General features: G+C 42.3%; 2 protein-coding genes and 1 long non-coding RNA gene across 3 annotated transcripts in view; 1 reads left to right on the top strand and 2 right to left on the bottom strand.

Annotated features, from left to right (window-relative positions):
* LOC135341472 (dynein axonemal heavy chain 2-like) overlaps nucleotides 1-21,946 on the top strand; it is a 33,266-nt gene that overhangs the window by 8,098 nt on the left and 3,222 nt on the right. The window contains exons 11-50 of the mRNA XM_064538040.1: nucleotides 7,223-7,543; nucleotides 7,657-7,772; nucleotides 7,826-8,122; nucleotides 8,235-8,481; nucleotides 8,598-8,846; nucleotides 8,961-9,122; nucleotides 9,180-9,336; nucleotides 9,406-9,595; nucleotides 9,757-9,937; nucleotides 9,994-10,074; nucleotides 10,126-10,344; nucleotides 10,823-11,287; nucleotides 11,417-11,613; nucleotides 11,747-11,936; nucleotides 12,145-12,453; nucleotides 13,307-13,585; nucleotides 13,694-13,915; nucleotides 14,101-14,355; nucleotides 14,561-14,860; nucleotides 14,929-15,173; nucleotides 15,892-16,090; nucleotides 16,199-16,256; nucleotides 16,306-16,472; nucleotides 16,537-16,641; nucleotides 16,717-16,905; nucleotides 16,962-17,178; nucleotides 17,377-17,529; nucleotides 17,653-17,820; nucleotides 17,899-18,059; nucleotides 18,196-18,335; nucleotides 18,501-18,794; nucleotides 18,910-19,439; nucleotides 19,526-19,917; nucleotides 19,972-20,097; nucleotides 20,151-20,366; nucleotides 20,453-20,603; nucleotides 20,696-20,978; nucleotides 21,030-21,174; nucleotides 21,294-21,620; nucleotides 21,825-21,907. Coding sequence (XP_064394110.1) covers nucleotides 7,223-7,543; nucleotides 7,657-7,772; nucleotides 7,826-8,122; nucleotides 8,235-8,481; nucleotides 8,598-8,846; nucleotides 8,961-9,122; nucleotides 9,180-9,336; nucleotides 9,406-9,595; nucleotides 9,757-9,937; nucleotides 9,994-10,074; nucleotides 10,126-10,344; nucleotides 10,823-11,287; nucleotides 11,417-11,613; nucleotides 11,747-11,936; nucleotides 12,145-12,453; nucleotides 13,307-13,585; nucleotides 13,694-13,915; nucleotides 14,101-14,355; nucleotides 14,561-14,860; nucleotides 14,929-15,173; nucleotides 15,892-16,090; nucleotides 16,199-16,256; nucleotides 16,306-16,472; nucleotides 16,537-16,641; nucleotides 16,717-16,905; nucleotides 16,962-17,178; nucleotides 17,377-17,529; nucleotides 17,653-17,820; nucleotides 17,899-18,059; nucleotides 18,196-18,335; nucleotides 18,501-18,794; nucleotides 18,910-19,439; nucleotides 19,526-19,917; nucleotides 19,972-20,097; nucleotides 20,151-20,366; nucleotides 20,453-20,603; nucleotides 20,696-20,978; nucleotides 21,030-21,174; nucleotides 21,294-21,620; nucleotides 21,825-21,907 — 8,786 coding nt within the window. The remainder of the gene's footprint in view (nucleotides 1-7,222; nucleotides 7,544-7,656; nucleotides 7,773-7,825; nucleotides 8,123-8,234; nucleotides 8,482-8,597; nucleotides 8,847-8,960; nucleotides 9,123-9,179; nucleotides 9,337-9,405; nucleotides 9,596-9,756; nucleotides 9,938-9,993; nucleotides 10,075-10,125; nucleotides 10,345-10,822; nucleotides 11,288-11,416; nucleotides 11,614-11,746; nucleotides 11,937-12,144; nucleotides 12,454-13,306; nucleotides 13,586-13,693; nucleotides 13,916-14,100; nucleotides 14,356-14,560; nucleotides 14,861-14,928; nucleotides 15,174-15,891; nucleotides 16,091-16,198; nucleotides 16,257-16,305; nucleotides 16,473-16,536; nucleotides 16,642-16,716; nucleotides 16,906-16,961; nucleotides 17,179-17,376; nucleotides 17,530-17,652; nucleotides 17,821-17,898; nucleotides 18,060-18,195; nucleotides 18,336-18,500; nucleotides 18,795-18,909; nucleotides 19,440-19,525; nucleotides 19,918-19,971; nucleotides 20,098-20,150; nucleotides 20,367-20,452; nucleotides 20,604-20,695; nucleotides 20,979-21,029; nucleotides 21,175-21,293; nucleotides 21,621-21,824; nucleotides 21,908-21,946) is intronic.
* LOC135341532 (uncharacterized) lies at nucleotides 92-2,286 on the bottom strand. The gene is made up of 2 exons (XR_010396571.1): nucleotides 1,954-2,286; nucleotides 92-252 (listed from the first exon to the last, which is right to left on the bottom strand). It is a non-coding gene; the product is annotated as an uncharacterized LOC135341532 (long non-coding RNA).
* Nucleotides 4,456-5,965, bottom strand: LOC135341506 (uncharacterized). The gene is made up of 2 exons (XM_064538086.1): nucleotides 5,402-5,965; nucleotides 4,456-5,320 (listed from the first exon to the last, which is right to left on the bottom strand). The coding sequence occupies exons 1-2, from the start codon at nucleotides 5,904-5,906 to the stop codon at nucleotides 4,578-4,580; spliced, it is 1,248 nt and encodes a 415-aa protein (XP_064394156.1). The 5' UTR covers nucleotides 5,907-5,965; the 3' UTR covers nucleotides 4,456-4,577.

Genomic DNA, 21,946 nt, shown 5'->3' with positions numbered 1-21,946 from the left:
GAGTCTACTCACCTAGTTGCTAAAGCTGCTGCAGTTACAGTAATGTGCTGAAACATTTGTGCTGATTGTATTGTGCTAAATTAATTTCAAACATTAAAAACAACAATACATCAATTCAGTATTAAAATTGTATCTAAACAAACGATAAGGATATACAAAAGTGAAAGGTTTCTTTTAACATAGTTAAACATAGCAAGTCTGCACTCAGATTACTGCAATTGCAAGATAATGCCTTTGACTTCTCAGCATCACCTGCATGCGTGAAGTAGAAAAATATGTCACAGTAGAATTATAACCAAGTATAAGAATAATTAAGTGCGTATAGATTAGGTACATAACATCAGTCATAGCAAGAACAAAGTATGCATTGCGATGAAACTTATAATTATTATGGGGCGAAATAAGAAAAGTATTTGCTGTGATCCATGACAAATGCCAGTGCATGAAAAAGTACATGAGCCAAAAGCAAAGAATTCTAGCTACAGAAAGAGTCATATAACACAGGTAAGACCAAGAGGAAGAGTACGCAACACCATAGATTTAAGAGTTAGAGGGATAGGAAACGGAGTGGTGCACGTGATGATTTTACATTGAATCTGCAGTGGAGCCTCGAAAATTATCCGCGCTACGTCCTATGAACGAGGCTATTAACCACATTTTTGCCGGGTAACTCCCAAAGCTGTGTTTCCTCGAGACATCATCTCTTTCAGCAACTTATAACACGCCTAGTCCATGAGCCACGTGTAGTACTTGCTAATGACTGACCACACCCAGTAAAAAGAGACTTTCCAATAAAGCTGGATGTTTCTGTTTTGTGGGTGGAGCTAGGGCTGTAATTTTGTCCATCAAACTGAGGTGGAGGAACAGGGTTGACTTGAATAGAGACCAAGATTTAGTAGAGACACAGAGATGCCAACTTTAGATATTAGTTTTCAAAAGAATAATGATGCAGTTGCTAGGTTGGCTGTTTATATAGGTTGACTGTTGCTAAGCTAGTGCATTTCTAGTAGCCAATAGGTTTTGGGATCTAAATCAGTTAGAACATGTGCATTCGGTATCTATGGTTATAGTGTCCCTCATCCCTCGGGCTAAAGCCCTCGAGCTTTGGGACACTATAACACATAGATACCTCATGCCCATGTTCTAACTATAACATAATCCACTACGCCACTACCCTTAATTGTCAGAAAAGAGCTGCATATAATTAAAGCTTAATCCGAAACGATATAAAAGTTTAATTAAACTGCGTTGTCCTATAAATTATTATATCAATAGAACTGTTTCAAATATCGTTTTACGCACAAGGAAATTTGGGATTTCCGTAGCAGCAATTTTTATCAATTATGAACTTACAAAGTGGTAAATATAAAGTCCCCGTTCCGTTTACGTAGTACGTGCATAATACACTGATACAATGCAAACTAAACGCTAAAAAGAACGCTCAAGATAAGAGCTTTTTTATGTTGTTAAAATTACTTTGGTCACCCATACAGCTATAGTTATCATGCAATTTTGCAGCTTGCTAGCTTTGTATTATAGCTACATGTAAGTTAGCTATAGCAATTATGCTAAGATTAAAATAGTGCGGTGAATGGTGCGTTATATTTCTTTGTTAGATCTATGTAGAACTATAGGCTTATAGCTAAGCAAAATTTAGCTGGATATTATGTTACTAGAGGATTGTCGCTTTGTATTCAAAAACACAGCACACCGCATTTGTAAAGTGCAATGGTATATAGCAACGGTACAGTAAAATACGCTTTTAATACAGTACTTATCAAAATGGAAACGCTTTAAACGTACTACGCAAACGGAATGGGATATTGACCGCTGTATACGTATATAGACAGTTAACTAAGTCAGATAAGTATGGTATACTGTTGCAATTGTTTTTTTGGGCGAAGCCACTATACCTAAAACATTGTGGCAATACAGCAGCATAATAATACATACCTCCAATTGTGTCGATACTTTACAGTGGTCTGGTCATACAAGGGTGTCCAGTATAATGCTCTCTCCAACACATGTCACTTTCAACATCATCCTGCAATATGTTTTTTCACATCAATTCTTACAACAATAATTAATTATAGTACCTTCAAAAAAGTACGACCACCATTTTGAAAGAACTTTAGACGTGAGAGGGAATTAGGCGTATTTTTGCGAATGGCGTGGTTTCCCTCTGGGCAGTTGGCGTCTCACAACTATAATGTATATACACGTGAAAAGCAATAGATCTAGTATGTACAATAATTATAAATCAATATATTGAAACATAGCATCAAGTATGTATACAGCATACAAATAAATGTTGCATGGGATTTAAACTACCCAAGGCATCATACATGGTGCATATGTGGTCTGGCTAATGGACAAACAAAAAGGATATTGAAACCAGACTACAATATTATAGTGAGCCAGCTATAGCTAGGGGATCAGGAAGCTCTATAATTATATAAATATACACATAATTATCTATACACTATACCCACAAACATAAATTCCCAAGACTGGATGATTCCATCTGGCTGGACTAACAAACAGGATATAGGGAAATTTAGTATGAGTGTGGATTCATGGAACACCTGCATGTTGCTCTAACACTTCAAAATCTACTTATCTAACACCCACAAACATACATACTTTCCCAACTTGGCAAAGTATACTGCCCTTTGCAGCTCACTTGGAAGTTTAGGGCAAATGGTAAATTGCAAAAAACCACTTGAGATAAGTGTAACAGTTTACACAAGTAAACCACAATACTATATATAGAACAAGGGACAAAGTTTAAATTTTGGAATAGACCAGATCTTTATGTTTTGTTGTTGTAGTTTTTCGTAGCTCACATAAGCTCACGTGAAGTTTTGGCAAACAGCATTACAGTACTGTAAAATGCAAAAAACCACTTGAGGTAAATGTAACAGTTTACAGCTAAACCACAACTTGGCCAAATCTCTATCTACAAGTACTCAGTTTGGGCTGTATAGGAGTAGCTTGATTACGAAATAAACTGCCTGCATGTTCGTCTAGCTATTTTTAAAATTGTTGACTGAGAAACAGCCTGCTGTTGAACCAGTCTTCAATTCTCTGCCACAATGACATATCGTAAACGTTGAAATTTTCGACGCATCAAAATTTCGCACTTTCTGCACTAGGCCCACAATTCTTAAATTTCGTGCGCATAAATTTTCGTCCGTTATATTAACGTAGGTGTGGCTACCACGTACACGTACATCCACGTATATATTTAGTTTCGTGCGTTGAGTCCAAGGACGAAAAAAACGAAATTAAACACCCGTCGAAAATTTCAACGTTTACGGTAGTACGCCACTTAACTCCTCTTGATAAGGATTAATTTTTCATGGTTACCCAACCAGTAGTTTATGCTGAATACTGTTCTAGGTATAGCTAGAGATCTATATATCCACATAAAGATCTGAATCCAAAATTTTAACTTTGTCCCTTGTTCTATAGTATATTGTGGTTTACTTGTGTAAACTGTTACACATATCTCAAGTGGTTTTTTGCAATTGACTAATTGCTCCAAACTTCCAAGTGAGCTGCAAAGGGCAGTAATCATTCTGTATAATTATTATGGCAGTAATTTCCAGGGTGTAATTTTTCACAATTGCGAATTTCCCTGCTAAAATAATATTTTTCAAGGATAGCTTAATTTAGTGGACTAGCTAGCTTGTATATTGAATATGTATTTAGCTAAGTAACTAGTCTAGCTACGATACTCGAGGTGACTAGGATTGTCTCTTTGTTTGTTTTTTTGCAAAATGTATACTTGCAACGTGCAGCAACGATAAATTGCAACGCTTTTAATACAGTGTAAACGTACTGGTGTACTACATAAACGGAACTTATATTGACCGCTTACTGCATCTATACAATAATAGTGCAACGTACGCTATGACAAGTACAGTCGAAAACGGCAGAATATATTATTATAACTTCTATCATGGCAGACTTTGTTACAAGAAGAAAAGTGAGCAAGAGCTAAGAATTAAGCTTACTTGCACATTGATAGGTAGCTAAGCTATAGATCTATTATGTTCGAGGCACTTCGATTTCAACCTTAATGGACTGGCATGCACAGAGCGGTGTATTCATACGAAAGCAGCTCCAGTAATGGACGCTTAGCTGAATCTGCTGTAATCCTAGTCCCCTACAACTGCATATACTGCAGTTCCCAGGGCCTTGTTCTAGATGAGGCTTATACCAAGAAACTAAATTGCACACATTGGCTGCTAAGCTTTATCCTACTCAAATTTAGTTGTTAGACATGCTATACAACCACACCAGAGTTCACTTTAGTTTATTCATGTACATCACAGTAATGCTATGAGGGTTACTAAACTTCTATCCAAGTCTTTGATCTCTTGCTATTCCTACCACTGCATGTGTACTATCCCCTCTATGTATTTCTGGATTTCCCACCACTCCTGTATATTGAGTGCAAATTTATGTTATAATTATGTGGAAAAAATAATAATATTAAAATGCATGATACTAAAATAATATGCAAATCTGTTAACTAGGAGAGACTCCTTACTAACTAAGGACGAAATGTGCTATGTTTTTTTTAAGTCTTCTTCATCGTCTGACCCTTCTTTTTCACTCTGTGTCTTTTGTATCTTGACTTCATCTTCATCCGATGCTTCTTCTTGACTTCGAGTACTCAGTGAGCGCATTGCCACGGCTGTAGACAACCCTCCTGTGTTTTTTTCTTGAATGGGTTCCGGTACATAGGGTTCTTCATCTCTACGGTCAAATTTTGGAACGTAGACAAGATCCAGCATCATCTTATGTCTATCACCATCTGTATCAGCGTCACTTGGTTGTTCTGCAATTGTATTGGAGAGGACTCGTCTGCGATCAAATTTTTCCTCCTCATCAGGACGACCCACTTTGCTTAAAATATCATTCATCGAACTTCTAAAATCTTGAAGACTGTTTTGTATGTCCTTCAACTCAGCAGAATTTAACACGAGTGCTTTATTTAAGTAATGTGCAACAATGGTGTTAATTGCAGTGGTGGCTTCTTTAGTCTCGCGTTCCATTTCATCGATTGCTTGCTTGTTTTTATTCATTAATGCTTTTAGCTCTTCAGCACTCGCTACGGCTTTCTCAAACATGGCTTGCACTTCTTTATGCTCAATGAATTTATCAGCTACAAGTAGCCTTCTTCTCTCAAAATTTAACTGCACAGCGTAGGCCACGCATATTACAGTTGGTGGACAGGCAATCCCAGTTACAAGTATTGCAATTCCAACTTTCTTGTACATTCCATAATGTAGGAAAGCACATCCAACAGCTGCGCATGGGAGAGTAATCGTTGGTATTACTATTTGTACTATTTTTGCAAGTATTGCTAGCAATGAGTTATTAACGTAACTCATCTTTGCTTTTTCTGCCAGTGCACTCTTCTCAGCCGCTCTTTGGTGCCACTTGCGAGTTAAGCCATTCATTCGCGACACTAAGTTGTCATGAAATCCCACATACTCTGTTAGTCGTTCTGTACATGTTTTCAGTTGTCTCAAAAAAATTACAATAAACGATTTCAACGTATTAAACTTTCCCTGCGTTAATTCTTCGTCAATTTCTTGAGCTATTTCTTGTTTTGTCGCATACCTGGCCATTGATGTACAAGCAAACACGTATGCTTTCGCAAGTGCAGTGCATTTTTCTAAATCATTCTCCAGGTTGCATATTTGCTCGCTCACCTCTGGGTCAGTGATGATTTCCTGTTTTTTTGCAGCTTCTTGTAGTTCGTTTTTGTTGCTTTCGATTTCTATAACTGCCTTGTTGATGTCTTGAAGCGATTCTACCAGTTTGTTTCCCTCCTCTGTGAGCAGCTTAAAGAAGTCAATAATATATTTTACATCTGTTATGCCAGCCATTATCTTGGCTATATAGATTTGCTTCAGCAGTCTGCCTAGACCCCTAAGTTTTCAGTATTTGTAAGACAAGGCAGGAAATACCTATACACCACAAGTATTTTAATGAGTTCATGACCAACAAATGCCATAACACAGACCATTAATTTTACTGAGCTAGAACTCTGTTACTAGGAGATGAATTGGAATGTGTTTCGACTCAGCAAGATAGTGTGAACAGCTTGATAGCTCATCCCATATAGCTCTCCCGAATTGGCCGGGACTGTCTCAGATTTAGCACCCCTGTCCCTTGTCCCTAAAGGAAACTGCCATTCACCTCAGATATCCCGGTTGCTGCTCCTGAGCTGGGTTACTATAAGCTCCAATAAAGCTTAGCAAGCCTTGGATGTACTGTAGAATCTTAAAACAAGCTCAATCAGTCCAGTAAGTGGGCGTGGCTCACTTACTTGTGCAATGAAAGCACCACGGCTGCTGATGCCTCGATGGAGATGTCATAACATAAAGCTATAATTATACACACATAATTATCATGATGAACATTATTTTTTGCATTAATGCATGCAAAGGCAGAATCCAGAATCACAGGCATAACAGGGAAACTCAAAGAGTGGGAAATGATCGACCATGATTGTTATTAAAAACGATCGATGCCAAAAATCCAAGTCGAGTATTAAAGTGAACGGCTGTCATCAGCAGAGCCTTGCAGCTCTCTTCTCACTCTTGCAGCTACCAATAGCTAGCGTTCTAGTGCAGAACTAACTACTAAGTAGAGTATATAGCAACACTCCGCGGACAAGTTATTTTACGCACTCTTCTGAAAAGGCTGCAATGATATTCAAGTACAGTAAGCAAAACTAGGCATAACTCAAGAACAAAGCATTATTTTACAAGTCCACGAATTAAAATCCAACCAAAGAAGCCTATAGAAACTCTTACTTGATCCTTAAGCAGCTGTAGTAGTCTACACAGACATACACACAAACATACTAAAGTCTATTTGTGTTGAGGTTGACCTTCATGATGTTGTCATAACTTTCTTATACTTCACTGAAATTCAAAGTTTCATACACTATTGGATTCCTTGTTAAAAAGCGCTTCTATCTATATGCTGTGGAGCTGATAAGCTTCAACCAGTTAGCATTTTCCATAGCATACTTCAACAACATAAATAAATGAAGCCATAATTGGCCGCATAACTTCCAGGGCCGAACTCAGCGCAAATAGACTTTACCATATACCTCGCTTGCGCATGCGCACACCGAGGCATAACTAACTAGGTAATTTTTGTAACTTTGCTGTCGATTTATTGTACCTTGCAGGTGTTTCGTAGTGATGGAGGAGAGGTCCACCACCACTGGACCAACTACACTGAGCAGATGGACAGAATGGTGGAGGAGGCATTCAGGCTCAACGTCAAGTGGTCCCTACAAGAGCTGGCCCGAGCCATTCACGGTGATGGAAAGTCAACCCCTGACCCAGTGTTTCGAGTCAAGGTGGTCCTCTCTGAGACTATTCAATTCTCTCCTAGTATTGATGAAATGGCTGGTTATGTCACTACTGTCGCTGCAGAGAGTGTCAACTCCACGTCTGCCTTCCAGAGATTGTCTGAAATCCTTGCCAAGAAGAGGGCCAAGGGACCGGTAAGAGTAACTGTGCTTTTATGTTTGCCTGAGTGGTGCTAAATTGATTACCACTTGACTTGTGTTGTAGCTTTTAGATATCTATGACATGCTGTTCTATTTATGTCTTGCAGAGTATCAGTCAGGTTATAGACAAAGATGAGGATGTGAAGAAGACACGCTCGTCCATTGAGGGTGGTGTTCAGAGAGCAGCCACTAGACTACAGGAGTATGTCAGGACCTGGGATGAGTAAGTTGAATATCTCCCTGTATACAAAAAGTTAGTGTGTGTGTTTGTTCCAGGTTCAAAATCATTTGGACAGTGCAGAAAGATGCATTCTTCCGTCGTTGGCGAGCACAGGACCCTAGAGTATCAGATTTTGACCAGGCTATTACACAGTACATTGAGCTGAGCAACAAGGTTCAAAATGTGGACACCATTAGCAACGTGGACTTCATTCTCTTGGACTCCTCTCCACTCAAGTTCTCCATCATTGCTCACTGTGACGAGTGGCAGAACAGGTTCCATAATCTACTGCTTGACATGGCCTCCACTAAGCTCAATGATATCTGCTCCTCCCTAGAGCAAAACTCCAGAAAGTAAGTACACTGTATATGCCATTGGTACATACAGCTTTTATTAAGTTTACACGTAACTGTTTCTTACTTCCTTGACTCTTTACATAGACAATCTGTACACACTATTTTTTAGACTGAGAGTACCTCCTGAGAGCCTGGACCAACTCAGTGACAGTCTGGACTTGCTGGAGCATCTTCAGTCAGACATTCCCAATGTTGAGGCTCAGTTTGAGCCACTGCACGACCAGTTCAATATTCTACGCAAGTACGAGGTGCAGATCCCTGAGGAGGTGGACCATCAGCTGGACGGGCTCCAGGGAAACTGGATGGCCTTTCAACAGTGCCTCATCGACAGTGACGGCATGCTCAAGAAACATAAGGTTTGGAGTAAACTGAATCTTTTACTTTTGAGGGTCACTTTTCAATCTACATAATAATTATTATGAGCTCTACTATAGACTTGTGTGTATGCCTGTACCTTTCTCTCTCTTTGCAGGAGAAGTTCAAGACGAATCTCCTCCACTCTGCAGAGGACTTCAAGAAGACGGTGTCAGTTCTAGCTGAAGAGTTTGAGACAAAGGGGCCGTTCACTGCGGCAGTACCAATTGCCGAGGCCATGGAATTCATATCTACTATGAGAGGACAGCTAGCACAGCTCAAGCTAAAAGAGAACAGCATCAGGAAGGGCCTCAACATTTTCAAGATTGACCAGCCCCCATCCCACCTCATCCAGACCATGGAGAAGGTACAACCAACATGTGCACAATAATTATGTATGTGTACTGCAGTGTATTGATGACTAGTGTGCATTGTACAATGTACGATGTATTTGTGAATGCTCTTATGCTATTGCCACCAGGATCTTGACTATCTGGAGGATGTGTGGGAGTTGATTCAGGAGTGGCAGATGGCTTGGGACTCGTGGAAAGTTGGCACCTTTGCTTCACTGCGTACTGACGATATGGGCTTCCAAGCCCAGGGCATGCTCAAGAAAATCAACAAGCTCGCCAGAGAACTCAAGGTAAGATTGTCCTACTTGTGTTTAGGGCTGCAGTGATTAGGTTTTCTCTCACTACAGGAGAAGACTGAGTGGACGATCTGTGGCTCGCTGAAGGGAGAGATTGAAACGTTTAAGAGAACCATGCCACTGATCCAAGACCTCAAGAACCAAGCTATGAGGGACAGACATTGGGAGCAACTCAAGGAGGAAGTGCAGAAGCCATTTGATCACACAAGTAAGTACACTTAGCTATTTGTTAGTACATGTAGTTTGGAGGGCTATTGTAAAATTCTATTCTGTGCAGGTGATGAGTTTACACTGGAGAAGATCATAGATCTTGGGTTGGACCAGTTCTCAGAGAACATTGGTGACATATCTGCTGCAGCCAGTAAGGAGCTTGCCATAGAGCAAGCTATTGGTGACATTGCCATCCAGTGGAAAGACCTCACTCTGGATATTGGACCCTACAAGGACAGGGGACACCACAGACTCAAGTGAGCCCCATGCATTAATTATTTGCAGTGTACATAACTATTATGGTGCATTCCAGTGTACACATGTGCATGTACACCCACCCACTCAATGGTTGTGTGTACTAGCACTGTGGTGGTCCCATATTATTATGTGCATAAGAGTCAAAACTACCACTGTACAGGGGTACTGAGGAGGTGTTCCAGATACTGGATGACAACCAGGTGACCCTCTCTACAATGAAGGCCTCTCGCTATGTGAAGGCCTTTGAGAAGGAGGTGGATCACTGGGAGAGGAAGCTTTCTCATGTACTCGAGGTCATCGAGATGATCCTGCAGATCCAGAGACAGTGGATGTATTTGGAGGTAAGCTCTTTATTTTGGAGTTGTTTCCGATGTTGATGTTTGATTTGCTTGCCTAGAACATTTTTGTGGGAGAAGATATTCGGAAACAACTGCCAAAGGAGACATCTGAATTCGATGGAGTCAACAGTAACTGGAAGGTATTTATTTGGCTGTGTGTGTGTAGTCTTATTTAATGTCCCTTCGTTTAGACTGTGATGAGTCGCCTGAACAAGGACCCGAATGCGTTGAGGGGTACCCATCACGAGGGACTGCTCGAGCTGCTCAACGAAATGAATGGGATTCTGGAGGCCATACAGAGATCTTTGGATATGTATCTGGAGACCAAGAGACAGTGCTTTCCAAGATTTTACTTTTTGTCCAACGACGATCTTCTGGAGATTCTGGGCCAGTCTAAAAACCCTGAAGCAGTGAGTGGGAACTTCACAAGATACACTGATCTGACTGTTACTATACCTGCATACTGTCAATTTAAGTACCGTATAGCGGGTATATTTCGAGGGTATAAATGTTCGCGGTTTTCGCGGATTGAGCCTGTACCGCGAAAATTTATACCCACGAAAATTTATATCTTTATGGAATAGTAGGCGTGTGTTCAGTATTATTGACCACACCTATCGACAATAAGAGGTGCCTCACCGTTATAGGCTAGGCCTGGATTCGAGGCTAACGGTGTGGAGGTACAGCTGCATGTTGATGTGCGCATGCGCCAAAAGGCTGGAACTCAAACCACGAAAATAAAATTCGCGAAATCCTTTGTAATGGTCCATCCGCGAAAATTTATACCCTCGAAATATACCCGCTATACGGTATATTGTGCAATGCTGTAGTTGTAGTGTGGACTACGTACTTTTAGTTAGTGCACTCTTTACTCTCTTATTTTCCCAGGTGCAACCTCACTTGAAGAAATGCTTTGACAATATCAAGGTACTGGACTTGGCCAAGATGCGAGATTATCACGAGGCAACTCACATGAACTCCTCAGAGGGTGAGAAGGTGCAATTCAAGAACATTGTTCGGCTGGAGGGCGTGGTAGAAGGCTGGCTGTGTGACGTTGAAGACATGATGCGAATAACTCTCAAGGATGTCCTTCGTGCTTGTCGTATCGATCTTAAAAAGCACTTAAGCAAACGAGACAAGTGGGTCAGGGATTGGCCCGGACAGATGCTCATTACTGCTAGTCAGATACAGTGGACTGCTGACTGTGAGAAGGCTCTCGACAGAGGAGACAAAAAGGGACTCAAGAGCATCAAGAAGAAACAGAACCAGATGCTAGATAAATTTACTGAGGTCATTCGAAGCAACCTCACTAAGATGGACCGACTCAAGATTGTGGCTCTTTCTACTATAGAGGTACGTACATATGTATGATCAATTTGTATGCTTTCATGGTTACATTGAATGTGTGTACCATGTAACTCTGCCTATTACTTGTATAAATCTGTGCAAGTTTACAATTATTGTTACTACTGTGTTTCTCAGGTGCATGCTAGAGACATCATAGAGCGACTGCTCAAGTCAGGTTGCAACAACCGAACAGCCTTTGAGTGGCTCATTCAACTGAGAGTGTACTGGGAGGAAGATGACTGCTGTATACGTCAGACCAACACTCTGTTTAGCTACGGCTATGAGTACCTCGGCAACTCTGGGAGGCTCGTCATCACACCTCTTACAGATCGGCAAGTATTATAACAGTTAGTCTATTCTGTGAGGAAATTAAATGTACTTCTACATACCACCATCTCCCCTTATTAGTATTCATAAGTTTCAGTGTATACTCGTTTGTTAGTTGCAATGTATCTCCTACTGTAGTTGCTATGTGACTCTGACCACTGCCCTTCACCTGCATCGAGGGGGTAGTCCGAAGGGGCCTGCCGGAACTGGCAAGACTGAGACTACGAAAGACTTGGGAAAGTCCCTGGGAATGTACGTCATTGTCATCAACTGCTCTGAGGGTCTGGACTACAAGTCCATGGGCAGGATGTTCAGTGGACTGGCACAAGTGAGCTTTTTACTGGCCTGTACTACTATAGATAAAGCTCAGATGAGGTGCACAGTTTCGACCCCCCTAGGATCTGGCATTTGCTATAATTCTGATGACTTCGCCCCCCTACATTTTTCATTTGCCCAATTCGCCCCCCCCTGATCCAAAATCCTAGATGCAGCCCTGGTATGCTTGTCTAATTTTATGGTATTCTTTGCTGTTGTAGTCTGGAGCATGGGGTTGCTTTGACGAGTTCAACCGTATCAACATCGAGGTGCTCTCAGTGGTGGCCCAGCAAATCCTCTCCATTCTCCAAGCTCTCTCTAACCTTTCTGCTCGGTTCCTGTTTGAGGGTCGTGAGATCAAGCTCACCCACTCCTGTGGTATCTTTATCACAATGAACCCTGGCTATGCTGGTAGAACTGAACTACCTGACAACTTGAAGAGCATGTTCCGACCCATCTCTATGATTGTACCAGACTCTGCCATGATATCTGAGATCATCCTCTTTGGAGAAGGATTCAGTCAGTGCAAGGTAACATTGTGATGTGCATAATCATGTTTGTATGCCTGTATAACTTACATGTACACTAAGTAGTTACATGTACAGTTGATTCATTGCAGTGCTACAAAAGTAGCCTGTAAGTATGATACAGCTGTTTGCACACACCTTGCAAAATACTAAATCATTCACTGCATTACCACACAAACCACCATACAATGTTGCTATGCAGTATAAATACATGTACATGCATGTAGTATAGTTAGCGCAATGGTGGCTTCTAGAGCTAGACTATGGGAACTCATAGAACAGTGGGGATCTAACGCTTTATGCTGAGGCTTGGATGCTGTTCAGCCTTCACACTGCTTTCCATACATGCAGTGGACAGATTAGTATATCTGCTGGTATATGCAAGCTAGTCCCAGCCCATTCTCCACTTCAAATCATCACCATAATTTGTATGTGTGAGTTTCCATACCACCAAGAGTAGATAAGAGCATCTACCATTGATACCACCTTATAGCGAGGAATTTTCGAGGGTCTAATTTTATCTCGCAGATTAGCCAGAAAATATTAGCCCTAAAAAGTACCATACAAGTTCTGGAAGCCATCATTGCTCAGGACTACATGTTGTTTGCATAGCAACATTGTACATGGTGATTTTGTGGTAATGATAGGTTTTGCAAGGGTCTACATGTATGCAAACACTCATTGTTGGCAGCCAATTGTGAGTTTTGCTGTTTGTGCATGTACATTACATTCAACTTTGGAAAGACTTCTCATGCAAAGAAACAATCAGATCACATACACATGAATAATTGTAAACATGTTGATGTAGCTCTATGTATAATTGTTTTTATTCCCATATGACTTTACACACTTGCAGCTGTTAGCTCGTAAAGTGAACACTCTGTACAATCTGGCCGTGCAACAGCTCTCCAAACAAGACCACTACGACTTTGGTCTGCGAGCCCTGGTCTCAGTGCTCAAGTATGGTGGCCGTAAGAAAAGAGGCAATCCTGAGATGGCTGATGAGGAAGTCCTGCTCTTAGCCATGAAGGACATGAACATTGCCAAGTTGACTGCTGACGACACCCCTCTCTTCAACGGTATCACCTCTGACCTCTTCCCTGGAGTGGATGTACCACAACTGGACTATGGAATTGTAAGTTGTTGTGTATTGAGAAATCTTAGTTTGAGCACTGTTTAGATGCCATTGTGCAAAATGCTTTTAATAAATATAGTATTCTTGTCATTGTCTCCACTCTTGTAGATGAATATAGCCATCGAGAAGGAGCTGAAGTTAGCCAACCTACAGTGTATTGAGATGACCATGACCAAGATCATTCAACTCTTTGAGACCAAGAACTCGCGTCATTCTGTCATGATTGTGGGTTTGAGCGGCAGTGGGAAGTCAGTCACCTGGAAGATGCTTAGGAACACTCTCACACGCCTCAAGAAGGAGAGCAAGGGATCACAGTATCAAGCTGTCAAGGTGGGCTATTCATTGCATGGTATTGAGTAACTATTCACTCTGACATACATGTAATATCCCCATTGTGCAATAGTTTTTACGAACATTACTAATACGAGGTATACAACCCTGACTTGAAACTAATGCACCTTTTGCAAAAAAATTTCCAACAAACCTATCCTTCAAGCAAGTACCTAATGTTGCAGGACTACCCTATCAACCCCAAGTCCCTGTCACTGGGTGAGCTATATGGAGAGTTTGACCTGAGCACTAATGAGTGGACCGATGGCGTGCTCTCCAGTGTTATGAGGCAGACCTGTGCTGATGAGAAACCAGACCAAAAGTGGCTCCTCTTTGATGCCCCCGTGGACACACTCTGGATTGAGTCCATGAATTCTGTCATGGATGACAACAAAGTTCTCACACTTATCAATGGAGAGCGTATCTCAATGCCCGAACAGGTAAGCACAGCTCTATACATGTGTAGGCTTGTGTTATTTTTAGCCCACACTGCATTGTCGGTGGTGATTGGAACTAATCAACCACCTTTAGACGAAAATAACCGTGATAGCTACATTGCCCATAATATAAGTTTAATTTTCATATTAGATTGTTGGCTTTTAAGTCCAAGTCGACCATTCCATCAAGCCCTCTCTATACACATAGGTTTCACTATTGTTTGAAGTGGAGGATCTTGCTGTGGCCTCTCCTGCCACTGTGTCACGCTGTGGGATGGTGTACAATGACTGGAAGGACCTCGGCTGGGACCCCTTCGTGAAGTCATGGCTCCAGAAACACAAGGACAAGCGACTCACTGAGCTACTCCAGAGCCTGTTTGACAAGTATGTGACCAAGATCTTGAATTTTAGGAGGAAAAAGTGCAAGGAGCTGGTCCCCACCAGTGAATTGAACTCTGTTACCTCGCTCTGCTATCTCCTGGATGCCCTCGCCACTCCAGAAAATGGGGTAAGTATGCTGTTCAACTCACACTACATACAACATTACAGTGCACTAAGATTGTCTGCACCACTCAGGTTAACCCAGCTGATTCTGAGAACTTTAGTCACATGCTGGAACTGTGGTTCCTGTTCTGTATTATCTGGTCTCTGGGAGCAGGAGTGGATGAAGACGGTCGCAAGAAAATGGACAACTTGATTCGTGAGTTAGAAGGCCAGTTTCCACCCAAAGACACTGTCTATGAGTACTATGTGGACACCAAGAACAAGAGCTGGGGTCTCTGGGAGGAAAAACTCAAGGGCTCATGGAGATACCCTACCAAGTAAGTTGGCTGTCTTGTGTGTATTATTAACCCGCGGCCAGCAGGTTATAGTAGTTCGTTGGTTTGTTTGTTTGTCTGTTTGTTTGTTAATTGTTGTAATATCTGAGCCTATACTCACCTGGATGCCATAGCATTGCATTTACAGCATTGATAGCCTCCACACAGCAAGTTATTAGGTGGCAGGTTTTTATGCTAAAGCTTCGTTGTCGAATAAAAGCGAGCAAAAGCTAAGAAGCTTGAACTTGCACGTTGGCTGCATGCATGGTTAGTTAGCTACATGTACACGCGGCCTTTATTCGAAGTACGTATTTAAAGCTGAAGTGATCCCGTACCAGGAATAATGGAACAGGGTCATTAAAGTAGAAAGCTAGAATTAGTGATTGTGGTTGATTGTGGTTCTTGATTGTGGTTCTTTGCTTACCTGGCCCCAGCACACACCACAGGAGCCATGTTTCTAAGCTCTAGGCTTCTTTCATGACTTTGCTGTGATCCTAGTCTACAATGCATGTCTCACACACTATTAAAATTCTGTTTTCAAACGTTTCAGCATGCCTATATAGCTCCTGCTACTTGCTGCTTAGCCAGCATTTATTGTATAACACTTTGGTTGCTATAGATCATGTCAACAGCCGAAGATTAGCACTTCAGTGCTCTAGTTGTTATTCAAACATTGAGTTTGTTGTGGAACTGCTGTTATGCGTAGCTCATGTCCCTGCAGTGTTCCATTCTACAAGATCCTTGTGCCGACTGTGGACACACTCCGCTATGACTTCCTGGTCCACCACCTAATCAATGTGGAGAGGCCAGTTCTGCTAGTGGGACCTGTCGGAACAGGCAAAACTTCTGTTGCCATTGGTGTGCTCCAGAAACTTGACCCTAGTCAGTTCAACCTGCTCACCATCAACCTCTCAGCACAGGTTACAAGTGCATTGTGTATGCATGTATGTACGTAGTGTAATGTACATGTACATAAGGCATATGTACTACTAGTACATATACATAATTGTGATTTTTTTCCCCTATAGACTTCATCCAACAATGTGCAAGAGATTATTGAAGGAAAGGTGGAAAAGAGGACCAAGGGTGAGAAAGAACCCATTCTCCTAGCCTATTAGACTATGCTTTCTTGTAGGTGTGTATGTCCCTGTTGGTGGCAAGAAGCTGCTCACATTCCTAGACGATATGAACATGCCAGCTAAAGACACGTTTGGTTCTCAACCTCCACTGGAGCTCATCCGACAATGGATAGACTATGGCTTCTGGTATGACAGGGCGAAACAGACCGTCAAACAGATCAAGGTACTATTACCTTGCATATGCTATGGCATGTTTAACGGAATGCTTCTAATTATATGTATTGTAGGACATGTTTCTGCTGGCCTCTATGGGCCCACCAGGTGGAGGGAGGATGGTCATCTCAAAACGACTACAGAGCAGATTCAACCTCATCAACATGACCTTCCCACAGGTACGTATGTGGCACACATATGTAATTGTCTGTCTTGTCGTGGTGATATCTTTAACACATGTTTTTTATTTGCAGGAGAGCCAGATCAAGCGTATCTTTGGTACAATGATCAGTCAGAAACTGCAAGACTTTGATGAAGATGTCAAGCCACTAGCGGATGTGATGACAAAGGCCACCATTGAGATATACAACTTCATCTCCACACGAATGCTTCCCACACCCACCAAGATACACTACCTCTTCAACCTCAGAGACATATCAAAGGTACATCGATCTATATATGAAACTTGCTACTCACCTGGCTCTGCGTGTGCACACAGGTGTTTCAAGGGTTGTTGAGAGCCCACAGGGACTACCATGACACCAAGACAACAATGGCACGACTGTGGGTTCATGAGTGCTTCAGAGTATTCTCAGATCGACTGGTGGGGGAGAAGGACATTGAGACATTCCAGAGCCTGCTCTCTGAGAAACTAGGGCTCCTGTTTGACCTCACCTACCACAACCTCTGTCCCAACAAAATGGCTCCTGTGTTTGGTACGTAGCACCACCATACACTGTTAGCATTGCCCTTTGTTGTAGTTAGTACGTACATCCCAAATTGAAATTCCCTGGTAAATATGTGTTTTTTTATGATCTATGATACGGTGTTAAATAGCGTTCATTTGTAGATCAAAATTAATATTAAACGAATTGCTATATAATAAAATTAATGTGTGTGTGTGTATTCTCTAGGTGATTTCATGAAGCCAGAGCAGCCTGTATATGAGGACATACTGAGCTTTGCTGAGCTGAAGAAGCACATCGAGATTCAACTAGAAGACTACAACATGGAGCCTGGCATCATCCCCATGGAGCTGGTCCTCTTCAGAGATGCCATAGAACACGGTGAGCTCACCTTCGACCCCATTAATACATGTACACTGCAATGATCTTGCTAGTACGTACTATACTACCAAGACCCTCATATATTTCGATCACCACTGAACACTATTCTATCTTTGTCTGTAGTGTGTCGGATAGTGCGTGTGATTCGTCAGCCTCGTGGGAACATGCTGCTTGTGGGTGTGGGGGGAAGTGGGAGACAGAGTCTCAGTCGACTTGCTTCCTACCTCATCTCATACAAGATCTTCCAAATTGAGGTCACCAGGCTCTACAGACTCCAGGAGTTCAGAGAAGGTAATAAAACTTTGTATATATCTATGTGGACTTATAGACTTAACTGTGTTACTTGCTTCCTGTCTCATCTTGTACTAGATATTCGCAAGCTGTACTACTTGGCTGGAGTTGAGAACAAGCCGACAGTCTTCCTGTTCAACGACACTCAAGTGGTGGAGGAATCGTTCCTAGAGGACATCAATAACATTCTCTCATCAGGAGAAGTGCCCAACCTCTACAAACCAGATGAATTTGAAGAGGTACATATTGATGATGTATATAATACAGGCTGCAGTTGAGCCATACAGAGTAGAACATTTTAATAAAACTACGTACGTGTACAGTACTAAGACGTAGTTTCTTTTACTGTTTGTAACTTTACTTATTTTGTCTCAGGTGAGGAGTGCCCTGTCAGATGCAGCCAGAAAGGATGGTGTCAGTGACACACCAGACAGCATGTTTTCCTACTTGATTGAGAGAGTGAGAAACAATCTCCACATAGTGCTGTGCATGAGTCCAGTGGGAGACCCATTCAGGTGAGTCACACTGCTAACACACTCATTGTATAGTGTGTGAATAACTGTACAAGACCCACACACTAGTTGGCACTCTGGAGTGAAGAGATCTGTGTACATAATACTATTTGAGAATTCATGCTAACCTGTTTTGACATTGTACATGTGATCTTTATTCGTGCGTAGGAATCGTCTGCGAATGTACCCAGCGTTTGTCAACTGTACGACCATCGACTGGTTCAGTGAATGGCCAAAAGACGCTCTCCTAGAGGTGGCCGAGAAGTACCTAGAGGAAGTTAAACTGCACAAGGATGGAGACTCTCAGGAAGTCGCTAAAGAACTCAGGAGTAATGTTGCCAGTGTGTTTGTCATTTGTCATCGCTCAGTCGTGGAGATGTCAGATAAAATGCTGTTTGAGATGAAGAGGCACAACTATGTCACTCCTACTAATTACCTGGAGCTTGTGTCTGGATACAAACAGTAAGTTAAAAGTTAGTAAGTATTATAATGTGTGCAAAACTAGGCTGTGTCCTTAGCTAGTAACGCATGATTCATGTATGCTACATTTGTACAATTTTTATTTTTGTGCGTACAGGTTGCTTGATGACAAACGTAAAGAGCTTGGTGATGCAGCCACAAAGCTCAAGAATGGGCTCGACAAGCTCATCGATACTAGAGAGAAAGTAGAGGCCATGACTGTGGAACTAGAAGATACTAAACTCCAGCTAGCTAGCTTCCAGAAACAATGCGACGATTACCTAGTCATTATAGTTCAACAAAAACGTGATGCTGAAGAGCAAGAAAAGGCTGTGTTGGCTCGCAGTGAAAAGATTGCTGAAGAGGAGGGTCGATGTCTGGTAATGGCTGAAGCTGCTCAGAAAGACCTTGATGAGGCGCTGCCTGCTCTTGAGGCAGCTCTCGAGGCTCTCAAAGCACTCAACAAAAAGGATCTTGGTGAAATCAAGTCGTACCCCACCCCCCCAGAGCTGGTAGAGATTGTAATGCAGGCGGTCATGATATTGAGACAGTCAGATCCATCCTGGGCCGAGGCAAAGAGGCAGTTAGGAGACCCTCAGTTCATCAAACAGCTCGTTGAGTTTGACAAAAATAACATGAGCGACAAAGGTTAGATTATTGTGTGTGTCCCCCCTCTCTCGTAAATTTTATTATCTTGTACTAGCTCATTTGAGTAATTATAATTCCCTATACAGTTCTCAAGAGGATTGGTCAGTATTGTTCCAAACCAGACTTCAAGCCTGATATAGTGGGTCGAGTGTCTGGAGCTGCTAAATCCCTGTGCATGTGGGTGAGAGCTATGGAGGTGTACGGACGAATCTTCCGGGTGGTGGAGCCCAAGAAGAAGAGGCTGGAGACGGCCAATCGCCAGTTGGCCGAGAAGCAAGCTTCACTCAAAGAAGCCAAGGACAAACTAAGGGAGGTCAAAGAGAAGCTTGAGGAGCTGCAGAAACAGTATGAGGAGAAACTGGCTACTAAAGAGGATTTAAGAAAGAAGGCCGAGTTAACTGAGTTGAGGCTGGACCGTGCTGCCAAACTAGTGAGTGGACTGGCTGGAGAGCGTGTGCGTTGGGAGGAGACTGTCAAGGTAAGCTAGTTACTTTTAGTATACCTCTGTGTGGTATCATTTGGCTACACTTAGACTCTCGAAGAGAGCATTGGATACCTCGTGGGTGACTGTCTGGTGGCATCAGCTTTTCTCTCCTATGCTGGGCCTTTCCTATCCAGCTACAGAGACGAGCTCGTCCAGGAAACATGGCTGAAGCAAGTACGTTAAAAACGTTGTAGCTAACAATTTAACTTCACACATTTTCATTGCAGGTACGAACACTCAATATTCCATGTAGTCCGAACTACTCGTTTGCTACTTTTCTGGGTAAGCCCACAAGTGTTCGAGATTGGAACATCCAGGGGCTGCCCTCGGATGCATTCTCCACTGAGAATGGTGTGATAGTGACCAAGAGCAATAGGTGGCCCCTCATGGTGGACCCACAGGGACAGGCCATCAAGTGGATCAAGAACATGGAGAGACACAGGGTACGCATACAGTCAATACCACAATTGGTGTTGTGTACACATTAGAGGTCACTGTGTTTATCTTGAGGTACATTATCTTTCTACAGAATCTCAAGATCATTGATTTGCAGCAGCCTGACTTCCTCAGAACTCTAGAGAATGCTGTTCAGTTTGGCTCGCCTGTGCTGCTACAGAATGTCCAAGAAGAGTTGGACCCCTCCCTGGCCCCCATCCTCAGCAAATCACTCATCAAGAGAGGTCACAATTACCTTCATGTTAATCAGTACATCTGTACATTATCGCATGAGTAGGTGGACTGCAGAATTGACTGTATTATGTGTTACCTGTAGGCAATCGGCTTGTGATCAAGCTTGGAGACAAGGAGGTGGAGTATAACCAGGACTTCAAGTTCTACATCACCACCAAACTGAGCAACCCTCACTACACTCCCGAGATCTCAACAAAGACTGCCATCGTTAACTTTGCTGTCAAGGAGCAAGGCTTGGAGGCTCAGCTACTCGGTATCGTGGTGCGCAAAGAGAGACCAGAGCTAGAGGAACAGAAGGACAAACTGGTAGTTAACATCTCTAACAGCAAGAAGAAGCTCGTGGTTCTCGAAGACGAAATCTTGAGGTAAGGTCCAACACTGATATTGTGTAGCTTGACACACTGTTACTTTATCAGGTTGTTGAGCACATCCCAAGGGTCTATTCTAGATGATGAGGTGTTGGTCAACACTCTCCAGTCCAGTAAGAAGACATCAGAGGATGTCACAGAGCAGCTCAAAGTGGCCGAGGAGACTGAGATCAAGATTGATGCAGCGAGAGAAGTACATTAAACCTTCACTATAATTATTGTGTTTGTGGACCGTAGATTGCTCGTATGTACATTGAACGTACTATTCGACGCTGTGATTTTGAGCTTTAAATTTTTGATTTTATTCTTCAGGGCTACCGTCCATGTGCTCAGCGAGCCTCCATCCTTTTCTTTGTGATGAATGATATGGGGCGAGTGGACCCAATGTACCAGTTCTCTCTAGATGCCTACATTCTCCTCTTCTCCACCTCCATTGACAAGAGTCTCAAGCACCCTCAACTAGAGGAGAGAATCTCGTACCTCAACGACTATCACACCTTTGCCGTCTACCAGTACACCTGTAGAGGACTCTTTGAAAGGCACAAGCTCTTGTTTTCATTCCAAATGTGTGCCAAAATCTTGGAGGCTGCTACCAAACTCAATCTCGATGAATACAACTTCTTCCTAAGGGGTGGAGTTGTAAGTGCTGTATGTATAGCTGATAAACTATTATGTATACAGTTGTAGTGTTTAGGATATGGCGGTGAGGTATACGTACGCAGATCTATAATTGCCGTGTGTTGTCTTTGTTAGTAGTACACTCTGAAATTTTGTTCGTTTACGACGGGCCTCCTAATCTAATACTAGCACAAGTGATCCGTGTTTTTGGTGTGTGTGCTGTAGGTGTTGGACAGGGAGGCTCAGATGGACAAGCCGTGTGCCTGGTTAGACGATGTGGCATGGGACAATGTCACAGAACTCGACAAGTAAGAACTGCATTATTAGTGTAATAATTTGCTACACTG

Source organism: Halichondria panicea, chromosome 9 (assembly GCF_963675165.1).
Source record: "Halichondria panicea chromosome 9, odHalPani1.1, whole genome shotgun sequence".
NCBI lineage: Eukaryota > Metazoa > Porifera > Demospongiae > Suberitida > Halichondriidae > Halichondria > Halichondria panicea.
The sequence above is the reverse complement of the archived record's forward strand: the minus strand, read 5'-3'. Positions and strand labels throughout refer to the sequence as shown.